At 43.4% G+C, this 20,888-nt stretch overlaps 1 protein-coding gene and 1 long non-coding RNA gene across 11 annotated transcripts in view; one reads left to right on the top strand and one right to left on the bottom strand.

Moving 5' to 3' along the window:
• tns1a (tensin 1a) overlaps positions 1-20,888 on the top strand; it is a 61,957-nt gene that overhangs the window by 11,949 nt on the left and 29,120 nt on the right. For 6 of the 9 annotated variants that reach the window (XM_058052528.1, XM_058052532.1, XM_058052530.1 and 3 more), the window contains 2 exons: positions 9,965-10,079; positions 11,738-11,775. In XM_058052528.1, coding sequence (XP_057908511.1) covers positions 9,965-10,079; positions 11,738-11,775 — 153 coding nt within the window. Of the gene's footprint in view, positions 1-2,451; positions 3,022-8,456; positions 8,490-9,964; positions 10,080-11,737; positions 11,776-16,435; positions 16,535-20,888 lie in introns of those variants that run through there. The other 3 variants (XM_058052529.1, XM_058052531.1, XM_058052534.1) reach the window with 3 other exon arrangements.
• LOC131104884 (uncharacterized) lies at positions 5,318-7,237 on the bottom strand. 2 transcript variants are annotated; one of them, XR_009119845.1, is made up of 4 exons: positions 6,542-7,237; positions 6,214-6,295; positions 6,041-6,125; positions 5,318-5,878 (listed from the first exon to the last, which is right to left on the bottom strand). It is a non-coding gene; the product is annotated as an uncharacterized LOC131104884 (long non-coding RNA). The 2 variants fall into 2 exon arrangements; XR_009119844.1 differs by having other exon boundaries at positions 6,214-7,237.

The raw sequence follows: 20,888 nt of genomic DNA, 5'->3' as shown, positions 1-20,888 counted from the left end.
CGTGTGTGAGTATGTATATGTACCATACTGTGTGTATGCATGTGTGTGAGAATATGAATGAAAATGAACATGGAGAGCCTGCAGGTTTCCTGTTCAAGCTGGTGAAGGTGTGCTATTTGATCAATGCAAAAATCATTTCTGTGATGAATTAGCAACCGGGTGCTCTTGCAACACTCTTACTCCAGCCACTAAGTCCGGTTTGATTGCTCTGGCAACTGTGCCAGAGCTCATCATGTGACTGTCCGGGAGGGGAAAGTAGGGAGAAAGGTAAGGTTCCATGTCTTCCCCTCTGTGGACCACTGTGAGGTGTTCAGTTTCCATGGCAACGCAGCACGGTCCCAGGCCTGGGTTACGGCAGGAGATGGCGTAACAGGGAGACGGGGGAGAGGCTGAGGGATGATGATGTGCAGAGGTTTTTCCGCCCGCGTTACTATGGTGATGCCATGGTAGCACTTACATCTGGTCGCTTCTTTACATTCTGTCTGCCTTTCTTTTCAATTTCTTTTTATCCGCTTGTGTTGTCACTCTGTTGCCTTTTGTTTCATTTCCAGTCACCTTTTTAACCCTTTTTCATCATTTTATGTCTTTATATTCCTCATCACGTTCCATCTTCATCTGCCGTTTTGTCCCCCTTTATGATTCCTCTGCCTTCTCTCTCCCTTTGGTGTTTACTTCTCCCTATTCATTTAACTAATGTCCCACCGGGACTGTAAATTCACATCAGGCAGTGCTCCGGACAGCCAAAAGACAGGATGCTGATGGGAAACCTGTCCACTGAATGGCTCTTTATTCTCCCCCTCTGTAGCATCTGCACGGAAACCTCATTCGTTGTCCCTTGTATTCATAACGTTCAGACCCTCCACGATGACTAATGTCCGCCACTTGCGGGTGAGTGGCATGCAGGTACCGCGCCCAGAGAATTACACATTTTGGCCAAGAATGGCTGGCAGTGTTCTGGGCCAGCACTCAACATGACGGATGCTTTGTTATTCCTGCATTAAAGCTTTAATGTGATGGATTCCTGGGTATGAGAAAATGAACTAGAGGGGTATACTTCCAGGTTTGGGCCACTCCTCTCATTGTTTCCAATTAAACTAAACTATTTGAACACGGGGTCTTGCAGGTGCGTTCATGTTGGTGGAGCTTGATATGCATATGGTGCACATATCTCAGAGGTCTTCGAGTCCTTTCGTGCATGGTCTATACCCCCTTTCAATGGTGTGTGTACATGCATGTATTGAGCTGTATATGCAGGCAAGTTTACCAATCTGCACCAAGTGTGCAGACCACTAGAGGCTGCTAGAAAGCCAGCACAAACTGTTTAGTTTGTACTGTACATATCACACACAGGCACCAAATCATTTCCACACACAGCTTTGCCACAGTTTACTGTTGGTTGTCATCGTGTTTACAGTGGACACACACACCCTCATGCACACAGATTATGTGTCAGGTTAGCCTTTGGATGGAGGTAACTGTTGCAGTGCAAGTGATGTAGTGCAGCAGGGATCAATAGGGGGTGTTTTCTCAAAGCGAATCGGCTCTTAGTCCTTTATGGATCTGGCTGTGATGTAATGTGCTCACTGATACAATGTTGATTCATAGCTTGGCTTTTTTATTGGCATGCAAGCAGCCGCCAACAATGTTTGTTTACACGTATGTGCAAGTGTGGAACCAATGTGGCGCCATAGGCCATATTTTATATGGCATGTCACCCAATTTACATGGCTAACAAATTATGAATAAATACAACATAAAACACAAAAATAATCGGAAATATATTAGAAATACCCTCAAAATGAAAATCCTGTATAAGTCAGACTGTAAATACATGCAATTTAAATAACCACAGTTTTTACTTTAGTAACTGTAAATATAAGCCATACATTGAAATTATAAATTACATACAAAAACTAATAATATAATATAATATAATATAATATAATATAATATAATATAATATAATATAATATAATATAATATAATATAATATAATATAATATAATATAATATAATATAATATAATATAATATAATATAATATATGTAAAATTTAAAAAATGATTGCAGCCGATTATTAGTCAAAAAATATGCAAATCTTGAGCATTTTTGCCTAAATTAAGCATTTTCAAGCATAAAATGTCTTAATGAACCAAAATCAGGTTACAGGTATTCAGAAGGCACATTCAAAGAAGTGATATATGTAGTGTTATACAGTGGTCACAAGGTGTCAGTAATGTTGCTGTAGTGTTCAGTGAGAGACACAAGCACCAGACTTGATCGCCAGAACAATAGCCTTTTATTGCAGGTTGAAATGGTCTCAATAATCGCTAACACTGGCTCCTGTTGCGGGCGTAACTCACTCGGAGGTAAAAATCAACTCTGAACTCCCAACATCACTTCCTGTCTGCCCTCTGCTCTGCGACATGTGAGCAAGAGTCTTGTTTATATCTCCAGCTCTTTGCTTTCTAAATAAGCAATCCTACTTAATGGAAATTCACTTATCACAGCTGATTCTGCAGCTCCCTCGGCTACGTTTTCCTGATGCCAAAACAGGGGGTATCGTGTCAGCCTATACATGAGACTTCCGTCTGCCACGATAATTGGTGTCATTTTGGATATTTGTAATGAGCAAGGTGAGGTGATCAAGGGAGCTGAGGCAGTTCATCAAAGACCATTTGGGCAAAGAGAGAGAACCCTAACATCTCTTGGCCCACCCACCCCCTTTTCCCCTTCGTGTAATATAGTCGCCCCAGTTGACAAAAGAGGAGGCATAAGTGGCTGAGTCGAGGAGAGAGAGGGCAAGTGCAGGGAAGCAAGGAAGGGAGATCCGATGGGGGAAGACTGACTGAACATTGGTGCAGTTCACATATACTCTGGATATGAGTTGCCATCGAAGGCTGCACGCCACCACTGGGAATACCTTGGATTTCTCGTCAGAATGCCCTCTGTGTCTCTGTCTCTACCCTCCACTCTTGCTGGACGGGCTAGGACATGGGTCTGTCTCTCCTGCATGTTTTGGGTAAGACATTTCTTTCAGTGTCTTGGTCTGTTTTAACATTTGTCAGCTTGTCAAAGTGTGAAAGTTAAAGATTTACAGTGGATACCACTCAGTCATCATTTGGACTTTAATCGTTAGAAAGTCTTCCATTCCCTGCTGGCACTGCTCATTCCAAGACTCCATCCTCAGGCTGGGGCTAATCCAGTTTGAGGTCTGTGGTGATGCTCACCGGTGTGTTCCTGTGTTGAGTCCACGCGGCCTCTGCACTGAAGCTATTTCTGTTCTCTCTTGTATAATTTAATCTGCCGCTGCTTTGCCTTTCCTCCTATGTGAAACTGGCTGAGTGTGTCGGGAAGCGGGGCACGCACCGCTAAGACTGTTCAGATTGGACATGTTCTAATAGGTGACGGCCGTAATGGATCACCATATTGTAGCCTTGTTTTTCCAAAAGTAGGTGACTCTTTTTCATTCAGCAAGTATACACGGTGTGTGATGCATCCAAGTGTCCAAGCGAGGAATCTGCCCTACTTTTAAGTCACTTGTTGTCAAGGAGAGAACCATTTGGATGTAGGAGTGCAGAAGCTTTCATGCAGTGTGGCTGCTAAGCAAGAGTTGGTAAAGGCACAGCCACTATCTGACATTAATGGCCACTGGACGCAAGAGCATGCAAGCAAGTGAAGGAAAGACCTCGAGGGCTGCCAAGAGTAACACGCAGGCGTGACTCGCAAGATGCCGGTTCTAAGAAAGCTCCCCAAATACACACTATTAATCATTTATCATGCCCATGCACAGGCAGAGAATATTAGATGTGACACGCTGACGGAAGCTGTGTTCCTACAGTAGCACATGTGCTGATGGCGAGCCAGCTACTGATTTTTGTCTGAAACGTCGTCCACATACATTAAATCTCCCCAGCTTTGCTTCCTTCTATCACACAGTCGTGGAAAAACTGCAGGCTCACATGTATGCCAGATCTATCATGTCGTCAGTTGTCTAACAGAGTCCCTTATTGACTTAACCAAATCCCTGGAGAGCTCTGAAAATCAATCAAGCTTTGATTGGACTGTTACTGCCGTGTCACACCGCTGTGTGTGTGTGTGTGTGTATGTGTGGCCCGCTGCGCTCTAGAACAACCGATATGCTGCTCATCCATCCCTTCTAGAGCTCGGTGTCTTGATGACAACAGCAACCTCAGCTTGACAGTGCAACCTTTAAAGGTGCATTTTTCCCAACCAAAATAATATGAGAACACCCCTAGTGGATTCAAAGAACCAAAAGTCTATTGTTAAACTGCGTAGCAATAGTAGTATCATGAGCTAAAACAATACCACTACCATAAATTCTGGCTACCTTTTTCTTGAACTTTGAACCCTGCAGTTTATACAGTGGTGCGGCTAAATTCTAATCTTCTGACTTACTTCAGAACTACTAGTAATGGTTTAAATCAGGGGTCTCAAACTCAATTTACCTGGGGGCCACTGGAGCTAGGGTCTGGGCAAGGCTGGGCCGCATCAGGTTTTCCAAAAAAAAAAAAAAAAAATGCATTTATTAAAAACAGAAAAACATACAAACTTTTTCAGTGCTTTGGTTCCGATTTTCTACAATAAAAGCTCTGATAAAACATTCCATTAACCTTTAACATGAACATTAATAAAACGTAATAATTTTTTCTGGGTACATGGTACCATACAGCATCCATATCAAACTTGCGCGGGCCGCACTAACATTAAACTTTCATATCAAGGCGGGGGCCTCAAACTAGTGTCCTGCGGGCCACATTTGGCCCGCGGGCCGCGTGTTTAAGACCCCTGGTTTAAATACTGTGCGGCAACTTTAAAATATAGTTTTATTGATTTTAAACTCATATTAGTACATGATTGTGTATTTTAGGGTACACATTTGGAGTCTTAAGTTGTAGCGTCATGAATTTAGCATTGTTAGTAAACTACTTATTGTTAGATGACACCGTGAGTCAGATTGTTATGTTGTTATGCCATTATATATAATGACCTCCCTCCCCTTTCCACTGGATTGACAAGCTCGTTGTGATTACACTGATCTCTTGATTGGCTGCCTGCCCTCACAGACTCATGTGGGCCACAATATACCATTTTATGATGTGGACACAAACGGTATACACCGGTGCAGCTTATATAAGAACAAATCAGTGTTTTCCTATAAATTTAGTGGGTGTGGCTTATGTATCAGAATTTACACTACATGAATGTATTCAACATACTCAGAACAGAAAGACAGAAAGAGTTTTAATGCTTGCAGTACATTTGCACAAAGCTGCATAATCAAGGTTGACAGCACCTGTATGATTGAAAACAACCTGAATTTAAAAACAGTCTCTTGTCCCAGGCTCATATTTGGAGTAAAAGTAAGCACTAGTGGTATCTGCATCCAGCTCACTGTTGTGCTTCCTCCACTTATCTAGCCGGTGCATACTGTGTGTATCTTCACAACTCCTCTGAGGACGTCACTCTGGCCAAACAGAGCTTTGCGCATCTGTGAACAGGTGATTTATATGCGATGTGACCAGACATCTCCCTCCTGGCCACGCAGAACCCAGTTTCAGCTCACTTCCTATTGGTGCTTCACGGCACTCCTGCGCCTCTTCTCACTGCCAGTGCTGGATGTCTGCCCACAGTGGTTAAAGGCCTGGTGGGAGGCTGAAAAGATGCCTGTGTACCTGTAAGCAGGGCTTGACTTGGGCAAATAACATCTTATACATTTTTGACTCCAAGCCACCATTGTCCACCCATCTTCTATGCCGCTTATCCTCATTAAAGTCATGGGGGCATGCTGAAGCCTATCCCAGCTGACTTCAGGCGAGAGGCAGGGTATACCCTGGACTGGTCACCAGCAAATCCCACTATTGTCATATACACAAAATGTTTAACGACTAGGTTCGTAGATATGCAATATGAGATGCAAGAAACTTTTACTAGCTTTCTGGCGGAAGAAATATGTGAAAATAAACAATCTCCCAATGCACATTTTCCGATAAGATAGCAAAAGCATGAATCATACATACCTTTATGATGTATTTTGTAGAGAGGAATGTTAGAAAAGGTTTGATGAAGCGATTACTCAGAGAACATAAGGCAGCAAAAGTAGGGCTGAGAAAAAGTAAGCCACTTTTTTATGGGTCTGTGGTATCGATGACTCGAGGTGCCCAATGAAGCATTTCAACATGATGTTACTTACCTGTTGTAGTCAATGATTTTTTTCCATCCCGAGGGAATTTATCACAATTTGCATTTCAAACATCGTTGGTTGTTTGAGGGACCTTCAAATGCACCATGAGGTTGGTTGTATTAAAGGGATAGTTCAGATTCTTTCACATGAAGTTGGTAACTTTTGCGCCACTTTGTCTTGTGAGCCAATTTTGGTGTTGAAGGAAGTATTTCCGATGGTGATGGTTTAATTTATTTTGAACATGCATGCAGTTTACATTGGAATGCATCACACAGTACAATTCACAGTTTCACGTGAGCAAGCAAAGCTTATTTAATCGTCAGAAGTATATACTCACACAAATGTCTGCAGGCCTGGCCTGTAAGCCAATCAAAGGTTGGTTTGCAGCTGTTGCACAAGCATCACACAAACAAAGTGGTGTTTAACATTCGGTGACACAGATGCTGCATGCGATCTGCATTTCAAAGCAATGCGTCATCTTGTTCTGCACTTGCTGTGCTGTGTGTGTTTTCAAGCGGACTCATTAGCAACCGCGCCATTCTCAGCACATTAGCGACCGCCTAACGATCATAAGCCGCCTCGACTTCATGATCACGACTCATTGATTAGTGTCTCCTGCTCTGCACCTGGTATTGATCATGTGACACCCTCAACTCAAGTTTGCACGGCCTGATGCTATCACGTTAACACACGCGGCGCGTCTTTCACTGCACAGCGTTTCTCTGCACTCTCATCGCACGATCAGCTACAATCTGGCCACAGGCCCACAGAGTCAATCCACAAGGGATTGACTGTATTTGCTGTCATAAATAAAACATCATGGACTCATAGCTATGTTCTTGTACACTGATCCATACTCCCATGATGCATCACTGCAGAATAAGAAAGGAACACTCTGTTTTTTGTGTGTATTTCTGATGAAATGCTTTTGTTGGTTCCTGGTGGTGAAAAATCTTTTTGACGTCTTGTATGGGTGAAATAATCATAATACACCTCTTGACATACTCTCTGGGTGCATCTGCGCCAAGATGATTGCAAGGGCCATTATTATGCTTTGCAGGGAGCTCGCGGGCTTTAAATGGGAATTCCGTGCTAATTTTAGTCCATCATGCAATATTGCATGCATTGGCTGCACAGGAGGTTTTGCCTTCCTTCTGAGTGGCCCAGTGTTTGTCTCACAAAGGCACCCTTTGTTCCAGGCAAATTGAAAGCAGGTGTGAGTGTTTTTTTTCTTAATCCTGGTGGTGCAGGACTTTGCTTGCTCATGGGCATGTTTGTTTCAATGGAGCATGTTGCTCCTCATGCTTGGCTACACAGACTTATGCTGGCCAAGGAGCACATTGGCTATGTATGTATGTTCCTGCAGATTCAAATTTGCATCACAGGGGCAAAAATGTACCGTAGCCAAGAAACGTTACATTCCCTGAGTCAGAATTTGTCTGTTTCCAATTTCCAACTGTAATCTCCACTGGTCATTGTTCCTGGGAGACTTTACATCTGATTAATGGACTGCAGGGACATTACGTCAGCATCTTTATTCCAACATAAGCTAACGCTGTGCTGCAAATAGAACCATATGTGGACAAGTTCAAGGCTTTTAGTTTGTGTGACTTTTGTCTGCTTGATGTATCACTTTCATTGCTTTGTTAGTTTGTGTGATTTCACAGCAACCTTTTTGGCAATACGTGGCAGTTACACACTGCTGGTAAACATCCTGTCCAATTTTGGGCATTTTTGCATTTTTATCAAAGTAAATTGCTCGTTTCTTACTCCGTGGACAACGGCAGAAAAAAATTCGAGTTAGCAGAGTTGCAAACAAGCATTGACGTGAAATAAGCTGTTCATCAGCTGATCAAATGTTTAGGACCACAGCCTTTAAAAGACAAAATCTTTTTCTTCTGCATTCAAACTGTCTTGATCTCCGGATGGCAAAGGCAAAAAAGGCTTCCTCTCTTTGAGCGTGGTCGGATTATTGAACTGCATAAACAAGGCTTCTGATGAGGTTGGACGCAGTAAAGCAGTCACTCGAAACTTCCTCAAAGGTCCTGAGGGTTGGGACAAAAAGTCAAGCGGCACACCTGAAAAATATTGCAGGCCCAAATGAAGGACAGAAGGTTGCTGAGCTCAGTCCAATAACCATCAGATGCCATCTGTGAAGGGAACAAAACAACATCTTCAAAGGCCTTCTTTAACGTCACAAAAGTTCCCATGTGGAATTTGAATGAGAGCACCAATCATGGGACATGAAATGTGGAAGAAAGTTTATAATGTCACAGAGACAGCTGGTAAGTCCTGATGACTTTCATTGTTACTGGCATGACAAGGAGATCCCATCTGAGATGTTTTCCACGAGGCATAGTGGAGGGGGTGCCATCATAATCTGGGTGCTTTTTCCTTCAATGGAACAATGAAGCATCGAGATGTGCACGGGTGTCAAACGGCAGCTGGCTATGTGGAGATGTTCCACATGACTGATGGCCCTTGTCTGTGTGGTAATGACTGGCTTCTTCAACAAAACAACACTGTTGGACTTCAGATGTGACCGGACATTAGTTTTGAAGAAAGAGCTGTTGCTTATATTGGTTAATATCGGTAATGAAGTGCTGAACAATATTAGATATGGTTAAAAAGTAAACCGAACATCTCTGTACATATATATAGAATCATGCTGATCCAAATGAGGGATGTTCAGCTTTGATGGAGGTCTGTGCTCAACTCCAATGTGTGATTGTTTGTCATTCATATCTGGCAGCACTAATTTGTTTCCACGGGCTGCCGAAGGACATAGCGGTGCCTTTGGGTGCTGTCTCCATCCGCATTCCTCATGGTCTCGCATCTCGGCCGTAAGTGAGGTCGAGCGAGGGTAGTGATGCTTTTCATTAGCTAAGTGCACCTAGGGGAGAGGAGCATCGAGGCTTGATTTATTGGTCCGGCTGTCTATAAGGCTCAGAGAAACACCTACTTTCCTCGCCATCCATCCTCGACTCTTAGACCATCCACTCTCCTTTTATACCGTCTTTTTTCCTCCATCTGCAGCCATTTTCTGTCTCTCACCAGAATTTTCAATTTTCTCTCCCGGGCCTCTCAAGGGAAGCCAATACTGCACAAAGGATGGATTTTTACTGGCCTGTTGTTTTGAGTAAAATGGTCTTCTGAAAAGTCTTCTGAAAGTCTGACTGTTGTCATGACAGCCAGGTAAATGCTTCTGATCAGGTCCCATCCACAGCACTGAGCTATATCCCATTAATTGGAGACCGTAAAGCAGGTAAATGCGTGTAAAATGTTGTTTCCAGCCGAGATTCACAGTTGGTCAGAGCCTGTCCCGGCTCGTTCAAGCTGCACAAACACACAAAGGAAATGACATCGCTGCTATGACTCATGAAGAGGCCGCTCGGGGAGAAGAATGATGGGCAAATGACATTTCGAGAGGAAAAACATTACATCCAGGAGGGTTTTCAGCTCCACTCTTGAGTGCAAAGCCGAAGGTGTCGTTTCTCGAGATGCTCCCCCATATCCTAGAGGAATCAACCTTAACACACACACGCACACACACAGAGTATTTTGCTGCTGTGAGGTTGTTTCCCCACTTCATCATTAATTCGAGCGCTTCAAAGTGAAAACATTCCCTGCTGATGGTATTAATGTCGACGCGTGTATAGTTCCATTGTGATCCTGACATATGGTTATGGTTGGAGGAGAAGAAAGTGTTGTTCCACAAACACTGTGTGATGATGATTTCTTTGTCTCCGTTTCTTCTCAGCCTGATGAGTTGGAGGGTGTCCACACACACTCCTTCAAGCTGAAGCCATTCAAGAAGGCCAAGAGCTGTGATATATGCAAGCAGGCCATCACAAAGGAGGGTCTCATCTGCAAAGGTGGGTATTTGCTCACATCCAGATACATTGTTTATTCTCTTATTCGCCTCTTCCACCACACTGGGAAAGGCTGCTCCCGCTGACGACCTACTTTGTCCGTTTATCTCAGCAAATTGCGGTCACAGCTGCCATAAACATTAAGATGCCTCGCTGAATGTAGGCTGAGGATGCTCAGGAAAATCTAGTCTCTCCCAGTGTTCTGTCTTGAATTACGATCCTTTTACATGCACATGCCGGTATTTTTATTTTGCGTATAGCTGCATGCGCTTTTGTGCAGTGCAGACTTGCGGATGAAGCAGCGCTGACAAATTAGAGACCCAGCAGGAGCAGATCAGGCCTGTATGGGGCTTTGGCTGCAGATTTGCTGTTAAAATTAGCATGGCTGCTGCTGCTGAATTAGCCTAGATAAGAGGCAAAGTGGGGTGGTGGAGAGAGGCAGAACAGGGAGAGAAAATAGGGGGGAGGGGGATCTGCAAGAGCGCACGAGAATTACCTTCATCCCTCTTTTGTTCCTCTATAAGCTGTGTTATGACCACAGTATGCAGTCCTGGCACATATATGGTCACCTAAACCCTCCAGATGTTTGTGGTTATTGTGGTTATTAGCTGCAGCTCCCCAAGGTCCAGACCTCTTTAACACATTTCCCTCTCAGGCAGATGTTTATATTATGCGCCCATGTGAATTGATGATTTAGTTGCACAGTAATCCCTCGTTTACACGGTTAATTGTTTCCAGACCCGACCGGGAAAAGTGAATTTTGAGAAGCAGGATGCCTTAAAAATTTAAAACCTGTTTAGATAACCTGTTTACCACCTTCTAAATATGAGTTTAAACATTATTAGAGCCCTCTAGTCATGAAATAACACCCTTATAGTCACCTTTGCACATGCATAATATGGTAGACCTAATAAGAGAAAATAAATTGTGTGTTGCTGGAAATGTAAACGTGTTTTGGAAGCCAGAGTTGAGTTTAGCTCAGCGTGGATTATGGTTGCAACATTAGCCCGTGTTAGGGATTATCGTGTCTGTGATCATTCAAACCTGCAATAAAAGCCTGTTGTTGTAGCGATCAACTCTGGTGCTTGTGTCTCACTGAACATTACCTTAATATTACTATCACAACGTCTTTGTGATAACGTTTTGGACTAAAAATGAGCCGTATTCAACCAGGAGACAGCGTAATTAATACATTTAATGAATACATTTTTGGCCAGGGATTATGTATATTGCAGTGTCGCCACCCAGCATGCCAAGTGAGCACTTTGTAAGTTGCACGTTTGTTACCAACATGGAATGGTAGGTCGTTGTTGTTGTGTGTTATTGCTATCATGAGTCAGACTGTCTGATGATGTATGCAAACATTTTCCTTGTCTGAAAAAGAGCATGACCATTAGGTGATCACTGTCATCTTACTGATCTGGTTGCGTCTTGATTTTTTTTCACATGTTGGAGGTTCCCCTTTTGCAGCCACTTGGGGGCAGCACCACAGCACTCTCTGGTGGTAGAGCACTGGGCCATGTTGAAGTTTGCTTTCCAGCACACTGAGCAGCTGCAAGCATGACAGTACAAGAGTGCCACAGACTACAGCAGTGGGGGGTGGGTGGGTGGGTGTGCAAAATATTAAATGCAAAATATAACACTTGCCTTTTTTCTTGCAGCTTGTCGGCTGTCCTGCCATAAAAAATGTGAAGTTAAGGTAAGACACTGTCCAACCACAAGGCTTTATTTAAGCATGCAATATGACCATATGGAATATGGAAATATGGAATATATGGACACATTCCAACCTCTCTGTCTGTATGTTTCTCTGCTTTGACTCTTGAAACGTGATTCCAGTGTGTGGTGGGGGAACAGAGAGGGATGTGGAGCAAATGAAGGGGAGGGCAGAGCTGGACTAGGCTTTTAGTGGTTTTTGTCGGTCGGGAATGGTGCTGAAAATTGTCATCACCCTCGTCTCGACTCAGCCTGCCCTCATTCTCAACCGAAACATCCTCATTGCTTGCCCCTCGACTCCAATGTCTCTGCAGGAATTTAGGCTCGGGCTAGGGGGAGCGGCATGCCGCAAACCAGGAAAAGTCATTTGCGGTGACTGATGTTGAAAGCGGAAATCTTTTGACGGAGGACATCCTTTCACTAAACGCTGGTTTTATCTTTCACTGCTGACATTATCACAGTGAATATGTCACAGGCATGATTTTATTCCTTCTGTTTATTAGAGGCATTGACATCCCACTAACCACCCGGTTGCTTGGATTTTTAATGCCGGCGTCGGCACATTTTATGCCGTTTATGACACATTAATGGGGCCCATTATGACTTGAATGAGAGTGTCAAGAAGGTGTGATGTTGCCAACATATGTGTCAAGTACAATATCAAAGGGGACGTATTGTGCTTTTCTACCCTATAAATGTTGTTGGAATGTTGTATTCTGGTGTTAATTCTCATCTTTCCCGGACAATGCCAGCTGCTTTCATCGTATCCACTTGTCTTTGGCCGTTGACATATTCCACCAGCATGGTGAAGTGTTCACATACGAGGGCCTCCTTGGCGCCTTATCGTGAGAATGAGCTCCACTTCCTGGGCTTGTGAAGCTGCTCTGCACGCCCATGCTGATTTTGTCTGATTTTATTGGTAGTCTGCTCGAGTTGAAAATGCATTTCCTGTCCCTCACCTTTATCTTGTACAGAGTGCGTACTGAAGCGGAATGTCCATGCATTACAGACCATGTGCTGTCGTGTGTCTACACGGTATCACTGCCTCTGTCTGTCAGTGCAAGCAAGTCTGCATTTTTTTTCCCTCTGTCTTAGAACGATGCTGGAACGGTTTTCTGTGCGATTGAAGGAGCAGTGGCTTGGAAGACGGAGGCGAGGTTTGGCTGTGTGGGTGTCGACAGGGATGACGAGGAAGTGGCTGTCTGAATACTTCTAAACATCAGGGCTGGAGAGCAATTGTTGTGCTCTGGCGTCTTTCCTAAAATACTGTTTGCATGCCTTGGTGTTGCTGCAGCAGTTTCTAACTCACCCTGGAGACGAGTTCGATAATAAAAAGTAAATGGTGGTATAATATAATATACAATACTGTCAGGCTAAAATTCAATAAATGAAGCAAGAAAGTTCATTTTGGGTCACCCATGCAATTGCTACTGCATAAGAAAAAAAAACGACACTCTTGTTTGTACAGTTGGAAGGCAAACAGGACTTTTATTTTGAAGGCCGGTAGTATGTCCTCTGTGTGCTTCCCGTCCTCACTCAAAACCTGCACGCGGTCATCTGGCATTGTGAAACGGCCCTTACATTAAAGCCGTGAAGTTTTAGTCATCGTTCGAGCACAAGTCGTACTGTATGTCTCTTTATACTGTACTATACGGTACTGTACTTTCCTCATAGCCCGTGTTAACAATCAACAAACAAAGGGCCACCGACACAAAACAATATGTCAATATGTAGTATGCGTAGTATGTCCATATATTACATAGGCAGGTAACACCTGTCAATCTCCAAAGGAGTCCACATCGGAACATGTGTTGATGTGTGACTGGAAAGCCTTTAATTTGACGTCTGGTCAACAGCATGCTCCATAAAATACAAACCAGCAGCCCTTTAATATTGCAAGAGACCCAGTTTTAGCCCCATTTTACTGCCTGCAGTTCTGCACAGCTACTGTATTTATGTGTGTGTTTGGGCGAATTGTATATGTAATTTAAAAGTATAGAATTCTCATTCATACCAATGTGCAGTTAGCACTTTAACATGTACACATTAACTAATTCAATACCAAAAACATATTTATATGTTTTAATAAACCTGAACGCCACATCCCAACAACATAAGTTTTTTTGCATGAAAGGCAAAAATAGGTGATGACTCAACCCTCCACTAATGCATTTCACTTTCAGAGCTATTTGAAGCCATGAAAATGGCCACAAGGTGGCAGAAGTGAATTTGATAAGAGCTCAGCAGAGATCATAGATGGAAGGGGGAAGTGAGAAAGCATGGAGGCGTGCAACATGCAGAAGGTAAACAAGCGGGTCAAAGCAAGCCAAGGAAAAATTCAAGAAAAAATGTGGGATGTTAACCAAAAAACGTGCTAACCAGGGTGGATGTAACCCAAGGTGCCATGGTATCGCATGGTAAATAGCTTATATTGAAGAATCCATCAATTAAAGTAATAAATGAACATGTATTACCACATAAACACAAACAAAAGTTCCAAAACTTGGCACTATGGACTACCCATCCCCAGTTACCGTGAATATAATAATTTGATTCGGACATGGCCAACATTTATTATTTTAATCTATAATAGTCAATTTACATATTAGTCTTTTCAATGAGATAAATTTAAAATATCAATGCCACTTTTTCCTCCACTAGTAAATGATGACATTGGAGGCACCTCATCATTATTGTCATGGGGGTACATGCATCTGACCAACGTGTTCAAGTGCGTGCGCATGTGCACCCTCTTAAAATAGTTTTGACATTTGCTCTGTTTTGGCAGTTTTTGTCTTTTTGGTCAAACTTAGAACAAACAGTAAAACAGGCTTCGAGGGAGGGGGTGAGCGCCGCTCAAGAATGTTGGCATGGAAAACAGCAAAACCATCTGAGCATGAAAATGAAAAAGGTAGAGCAGTAGCAGGGGAGGAGTGAACACACACACACACACACACACACACAAAATGGTTGCATAGCTGCTGAAGTCATGCCTTCCTGTTCCTCCTTCACAAACGCAAGTCTGTTGCCCCGGTGCAAACATGTCGCATCAGAGAGGCGTCAACATGTGTCTCCATAGTGATGCCCTTCAGTGTTATAGAGGCGGCTGGCAGATAAGCGGTACGGGCGGCCTCATAACGCGGTGCGGTTTGATGACTGACAGCCTAATTAAACTTCATCTTTCTTGGAGGTCATGAACTAAGTTCTAAGAGAAGGATAATACATCTTTAAGTCCTTCTTCAGGAGCTCAACTCAAAATTCATAAACTTTTTCTATGTACACAAAAGGCAGATTTCTCTCAAATACTGTTCACAAATTATCTAAATCTGATAATCCACCTCAAGGTGCTGATGAGAGTACGGTTATTGTACAGGTGTGCCTTAGGCTGGCTAGAATAAAAGGCTACTATTAAATGTGTGGTTTTAATGTATTGGATAATATACTGCACACTCCCTCGCTCCTTGGCATTGTGCTGTGTAACAAAAATGCACATTTTGGGTGGCCTTTTATTGTAGCCAGCCCAAGGTACACCTGAGCAATAATAATACTGTCTAATCAGCACCTTGACATTGGGATTGTGAAGAGTGCATTGGGTGGGAATTTAGCAGCGACAAGGAAGTCCACCATGTACACCACTACACTACCAAAGCCCTCCCCCCCCCCCCCCCACATAGAAGTCATCTTTGACACACACACCATTTTGAGCACAAACACTAATAGTAAGTAGTAATACATAATAATCATAACACTAATAAAGTCTTTTGCGAGCCTTTACCGCCATCTCATTGGATGCTTTGTGTCTGCTCGCTTGTTTACGTCTTGGTCACATTGGCAGAAGTACCCCAAATAGCTGTCCTCACCGATGCCTGTCGGTAAGTCACATCAAAATCCAAATTTTAGCTCTGACTTCAAATCAGACAAGAGGCGACTCTATGTAAAAGGTGTTAATTAGGACACTCATGCCTCAGCCATAGTGGCCATAGGTGTGAATGCGAGTGCAAAGGGTGTCTTTATGTTTCCTTATGTTCGCCAAAATGCATTTCCAGTTACATTGGTACTTCGGTTATGTTCTTAATTCTTTCCAAAAGATTCCAAGGAAAACTGCAAAGTACAAAAATTGAGGCAATTTTGCAAGACAAAACATGAAATTGAAATTTGACAAACAAATTGATAAACGTGACATGATATTATTTACCTGTTATCGACTCCTGGGGCTGGTGAGTGATTCAGATTCCAATTTCTAATGCTGTTTCATGATGCTGTTGATGCAATGAGAGTTATTCTCTCTGCCAACAGCTACAGGAGGATAGTGATGGAGTGCAGACAGGAAAATTAGACAGACGGGGCTCAGAGAGGAAAGGATGCAGTTACTCTCTCGCTTTGGGCACCAAGCTGCCCCGAGCCACTTTCTTGGCCTTATATAGTGTGTTTGAACACTACTTGGCAGGCAAAATAGATGCCAGAGCCAGCAGCACAAAGAGTGCATCCTGGTCCAGTCGGAAGGCTGCACACCGAGTTCAGTAGCGCTCTGGCACACGTCCGGGATTACTGCTGGTCTTTTGAGCAAGGGGGAGCTGTGGCTAAGGAGGAGGGCAAAAGTATATGTATTTGGTGCTCCCTCACTTGCCCCCGTCCTCGCCTGAGGTGGTGTGAGGGTGGTGGGTGTCGTACAGGCAGTGGAAATGCAGCAGTAGAAACCAGACAGAGCTGGAAAGAGAGACCCGAGTTGCTCCAGTGTCCAGGTAAGAGTTACGTTCAGGGTCCTTTGGGGATTTGCATGCTTACATTTTGCTTGATATCAGGAGGGTGTGTTTCGAGTGTGTTGTTGTGTTAAAAGGGTTTTTGAAGTGGCCCTCATGGTCCCCCAACTGGCATATGCACATCATTTTCTTTGTGGAGCTGCATGGTTTTAGTCACTTTCCCCCACTGCCTTCCCCACTCAGTCCTGACAAGACTGATGTTGGCAATCACTTACCTTTGACCTTTGGCCAGCAAAAGGGGTAGCAGTCAAACATGAGCAGTCGAGAGGTCACTCGGCTTGTGTGCCCTGTTTCCCACTTAACGGGCCAGACAACAGACAGGAATGCAGTTTTACTGCGCTGTCACTGGGTACTGCAAAGCCTGCCGCTGTTCTAAATTTGCTTTAAAACCTCCAGAGAAAACTTGCCACCTTTTCTCACCTTGCCCACAGTTAGAGAGTGGTGTCTCCCTGGTGCGTCGTAATGCGAAGACATATGCTAATAGAACAGCTGTTTGTCTCCCCTTATAGAAGCGGGTTCCCCTCAGGGAAGGTTACATGTTTACCCATTAGAGAACACCCCCAAGAGAAATGTGAAAGAATTGTATCAAATCATGTACTCAAAATGGTTGTTGGTGCTAAATGTTAAACAATCACAGCTTCTGAAAGGTAGTAGGACACAAGAGGCTGTGGACTCAGCTCTCTGCATTCCAATGCCAATAAACGATAAACACGCGCTGCCAGAAATAAATTGTGTATCAAGTTGGCCAGCAAAGAATCCTTACAAGACGACATTCCATCCCGTCTTGTGTTTTGATCCTGGTTTGACTGTGCTTGGAGTGGTCTACTGAGGGAGAACATCCTGTATCTGAGCACTGTACAACATCATCTCAAGGTGCTGGTCTTCTAAGTTTGCTTCCCATCAGCAGCACCATCAAATGGTCAACATCAGCAGAGCTTTGGTTGAAAAAGATGTTGTGAATGTTGGCTCTTTCCCACGATTGACAGCCTGATTAAATGACCTAAAGTTTATGACATGCAATCACAGCGTGAAACGCCACTGCGGCCCTTTCCGATTGGAAGGTTTTCCGTCTGTGTCCAAAGCAAGCCGCAATTGCACATCTGATCCTCATCAATTCCTCATTTAAAGATCTATTTTGTAGAAGTAGTAGTGACTCGTGTCTCGCTGCGGCCTGACCGTGATCCAATAGCTACTTTCCCACTCATCATGGTCCTCAGCCTTCTGTGCGTCTGCTTTATGAAGTTCCTTTTGGACCACAAAGCCGTCACACAACTGCAGTGGTTGGGAGGTGAACTCTTGTCTGTGGAATGGTTTCAATAAGAAGGCAATGTGTCAATGATGAAAAACATTCACACATATAAAATTGGCCAACATTTTTCACCTACTTGTATGATTGGTCATCTCTAAGGTTTTATAAGTCTGGTCATGGGCAATCCTTCCTCTTGTCATCCACCAAACGTCATCATTCAGTTGTCTGCTATTCTTCTCTTTGATTGAACAATTTTTTCAATGTTCAACAGAATGTACAGTTGAATGTGCAGCAAAATCCACACTCGCCAAAACATCAAACCAGAGAGGAACAGGCTCTCTGCTGTCATGGCGCTGCATGGATTTGGTCTCCCTCCAAGGAAAACAGAGAGGCAGCGATGCTTAAATCCCTCCAAAGAGGCTTTGTGAGCTTCGGTCCTTATTTGGCCACCACTTAGAGAGCATGGAATTCACTTTCTCATGCGGGCTGCCATCCATGTGGCATTGGGTCCTGTGGGGGCAGGAGGATTGTTTAGGGGATCGTGAGTGTGGAAGGACTGTCATTCTGAGATAATATATGTTGGGCTGAAGACGATCTTGGGGGGGGGGGGTATTTGAAGGACAACTCCTTGGTTATTTCTATCTGGAATAGCAAGACTGGAGAAAAGATGGGCGGGTTCTGGGGGAAAAGCCGTCACTCAGCTGAGACGCTTGACCTCATGACACGGCCTCTCTTCTGAGCCATGCTATGGGGTTGCTGGTTCCCCTCAGGATGTGATGCGATTAGGAGCTCTCTGATTCAAATGTCAAAGTCTCTGATGCATTTTTCTTACCATTACCGATGTAAGGTTATCACATTTTTTGGGAATGGGTTTCACCAAGGGTGTCCAAAGTGTGGCCCAGGGTCATTTTTTTAATTGGCCAAAAACAGCCAATAAAACAGTCATTTTATGAGAATAAAGTTGAACTAATCAGACAAGTGGCCGTTTTTATGGCTTAAAATTGCTCTGAAGTAAATCCATTCATCGTTTGCGTCTCGTTTAAAAGAATGTATAAATACATTGCTGGGAGTTATACTATTACGAGAACAACGTCAAAATATGGGAATAAAGTCAACATTAAGACAAGGAGCTTTGTAACTATTAGGGACGACCGATAATTACCGATAATTATCGGCCCGATATATGGTTATGGTAATGGTTTAATTTCATTTGAACATGCATCAGATTACAATTGAGTGCATCCCAAAATCAGTTCACAGTTCCACATGTCCAAAAGGAGTAGGAAGAAGCCAAGCTTATTAAATCCTACCCCTCCATCTGGTACTTTTACAATCAGTAACCGTTACATTTGTTCATTTCCTGCTTTCCGTAATACAGTTTAAGGTTTTGTTTTGTTTTGTTTTGTTTTGTTTTGTTTTGTTTTGTTTTGTTTTGTTTTGTTTTGTTTTGTTTTGTGTTGTGTTGTGTTGTGTTGTGTTGTGTTGTGTTGTGTTGTGTTGTGTTGTGTTGTGTTGTGTTGTGTTGTGTTGTGTTGTGTTGTGTTGTGTTGTGTTGTGTTGTGTTTTTGGAATTTTGGACTTTTTTGTCCCGTACCGAAGTACAAGGTGATATGTGTACCATAGTAACATATATATAGCACATCATGACTGGTATATAGGCATAATATCTATACATAATAATATACGGGCATATCGGTTTTCAGGCTACAAGCCAATATTGGACATCCCTAGTAATTATGTGTATTTTAAAAAAAGCATAGTATATTAAGAATATGCTTTTCACCAATATCACAATCTAGTTTTTGATTTTTCCTTATGCAAGCCTTGATGGAAATGTTTGGACACCCCTGGGTTACACAAACAAACAACGGCGAGGCACGTGGCTGAGTCACTGTGAGATTCCTCCACTTTTATTTGTCAAAGCCCCACTCCTGCCACCATATAAGGATGTCAGAGTAGACGCAGTAGGGAATGTTGACTGTGAAGGTCTGTCATCAGGCCTCTCTCGAGTCTTCTTCCCATCATCATCCTCGCCTTTTGACCTTTGGATCAGTACAAACATGTCGCATGCTACAGCCCTGCTGTAAATAAAATGCGATGCGTGAAGGAAGCTGCTACTGGGCATGAAGATGTATGAATGTCAGCAGTGGCCGCAGGAAGCGAGGCGGAGAGCACTTTAAGCATAAAAGCTAAATGGCGACTGTGAGTTAGATCATTTGTGGCCACGACTCGGGTTTTCGTCAGTCATCTTTGTCAGGCCCACCCCCACGTTGCGTATCAACACGCACCATGTGAGCCGACGACTCCTGTATTTTGATTTGCCCGGACACAACAACGCAAAGCCAACTAGGCTTTTGTTTTCTCAGTGAACAAATTATGTCCGCTTCCTTCCCGCCTGCGCCTGTCGGCCACTGATAGTGGACATCATCTCACTGTGCTCAAACTTGCTGCAGCTCATGTTTTTGCGTAAAGTTCCTGTGCTTGCTGGATCCTAATCAGTGATGTGCGGCCACGGGACAGTCATACAGACTATTAGGAGCCGTGCTTGTCATGGATACTCGGAGCATGCGGTGATGGCCTTCCTACTATTTAAAGATGCAACATCAGAAAATGTTATGACTGCCGCTCTTATTCCGATGCAGTGTTTTGACCAGAGGATCAGAATACTCTTTCTTCTTATGCTCTGCAAGGACGCGACGCACAAGAAGAGATGCTCAATGTTGATGTTTGCCAATATCCGTTGTATTGATATTGTTAGTGGTAGGTGAAATGGAAATTTCATGGTTGGAATTTTTGCTTTATTGAGGTATAGTGATGATAAAAGTGAATCTAAGACAACAGTTGGTCTTTTCTATATTGATACTTTAATCCTCCATAATGATGTATGGTGATTATTAACCATTATTGATGTGTTGGTAGCAAAATGCACACATAATTTCAGCGACACAGATCATTTTGACAAAGTACAGGAACTTTGGAAATCCAATAACGATCATTACCTTTTGTGTCGACTGCCATCATACGCATTAGCGTGGCAGACACCTTCTGTTAAGCGTCAAAGACACACCATCTGCATCTGCACCATCG

The sequence above is a fragment of the Doryrhamphus excisus genome, chromosome 16, assembly GCF_030265055.1.
Source record: "Doryrhamphus excisus isolate RoL2022-K1 chromosome 16, RoL_Dexc_1.0, whole genome shotgun sequence".
In the NCBI taxonomy this organism is placed as follows: domain Eukaryota; kingdom Metazoa; phylum Chordata; class Actinopteri; order Syngnathiformes; family Syngnathidae; genus Doryrhamphus; species Doryrhamphus excisus.
This window is presented reverse-complemented; position numbering and strand designations above follow the sequence as displayed.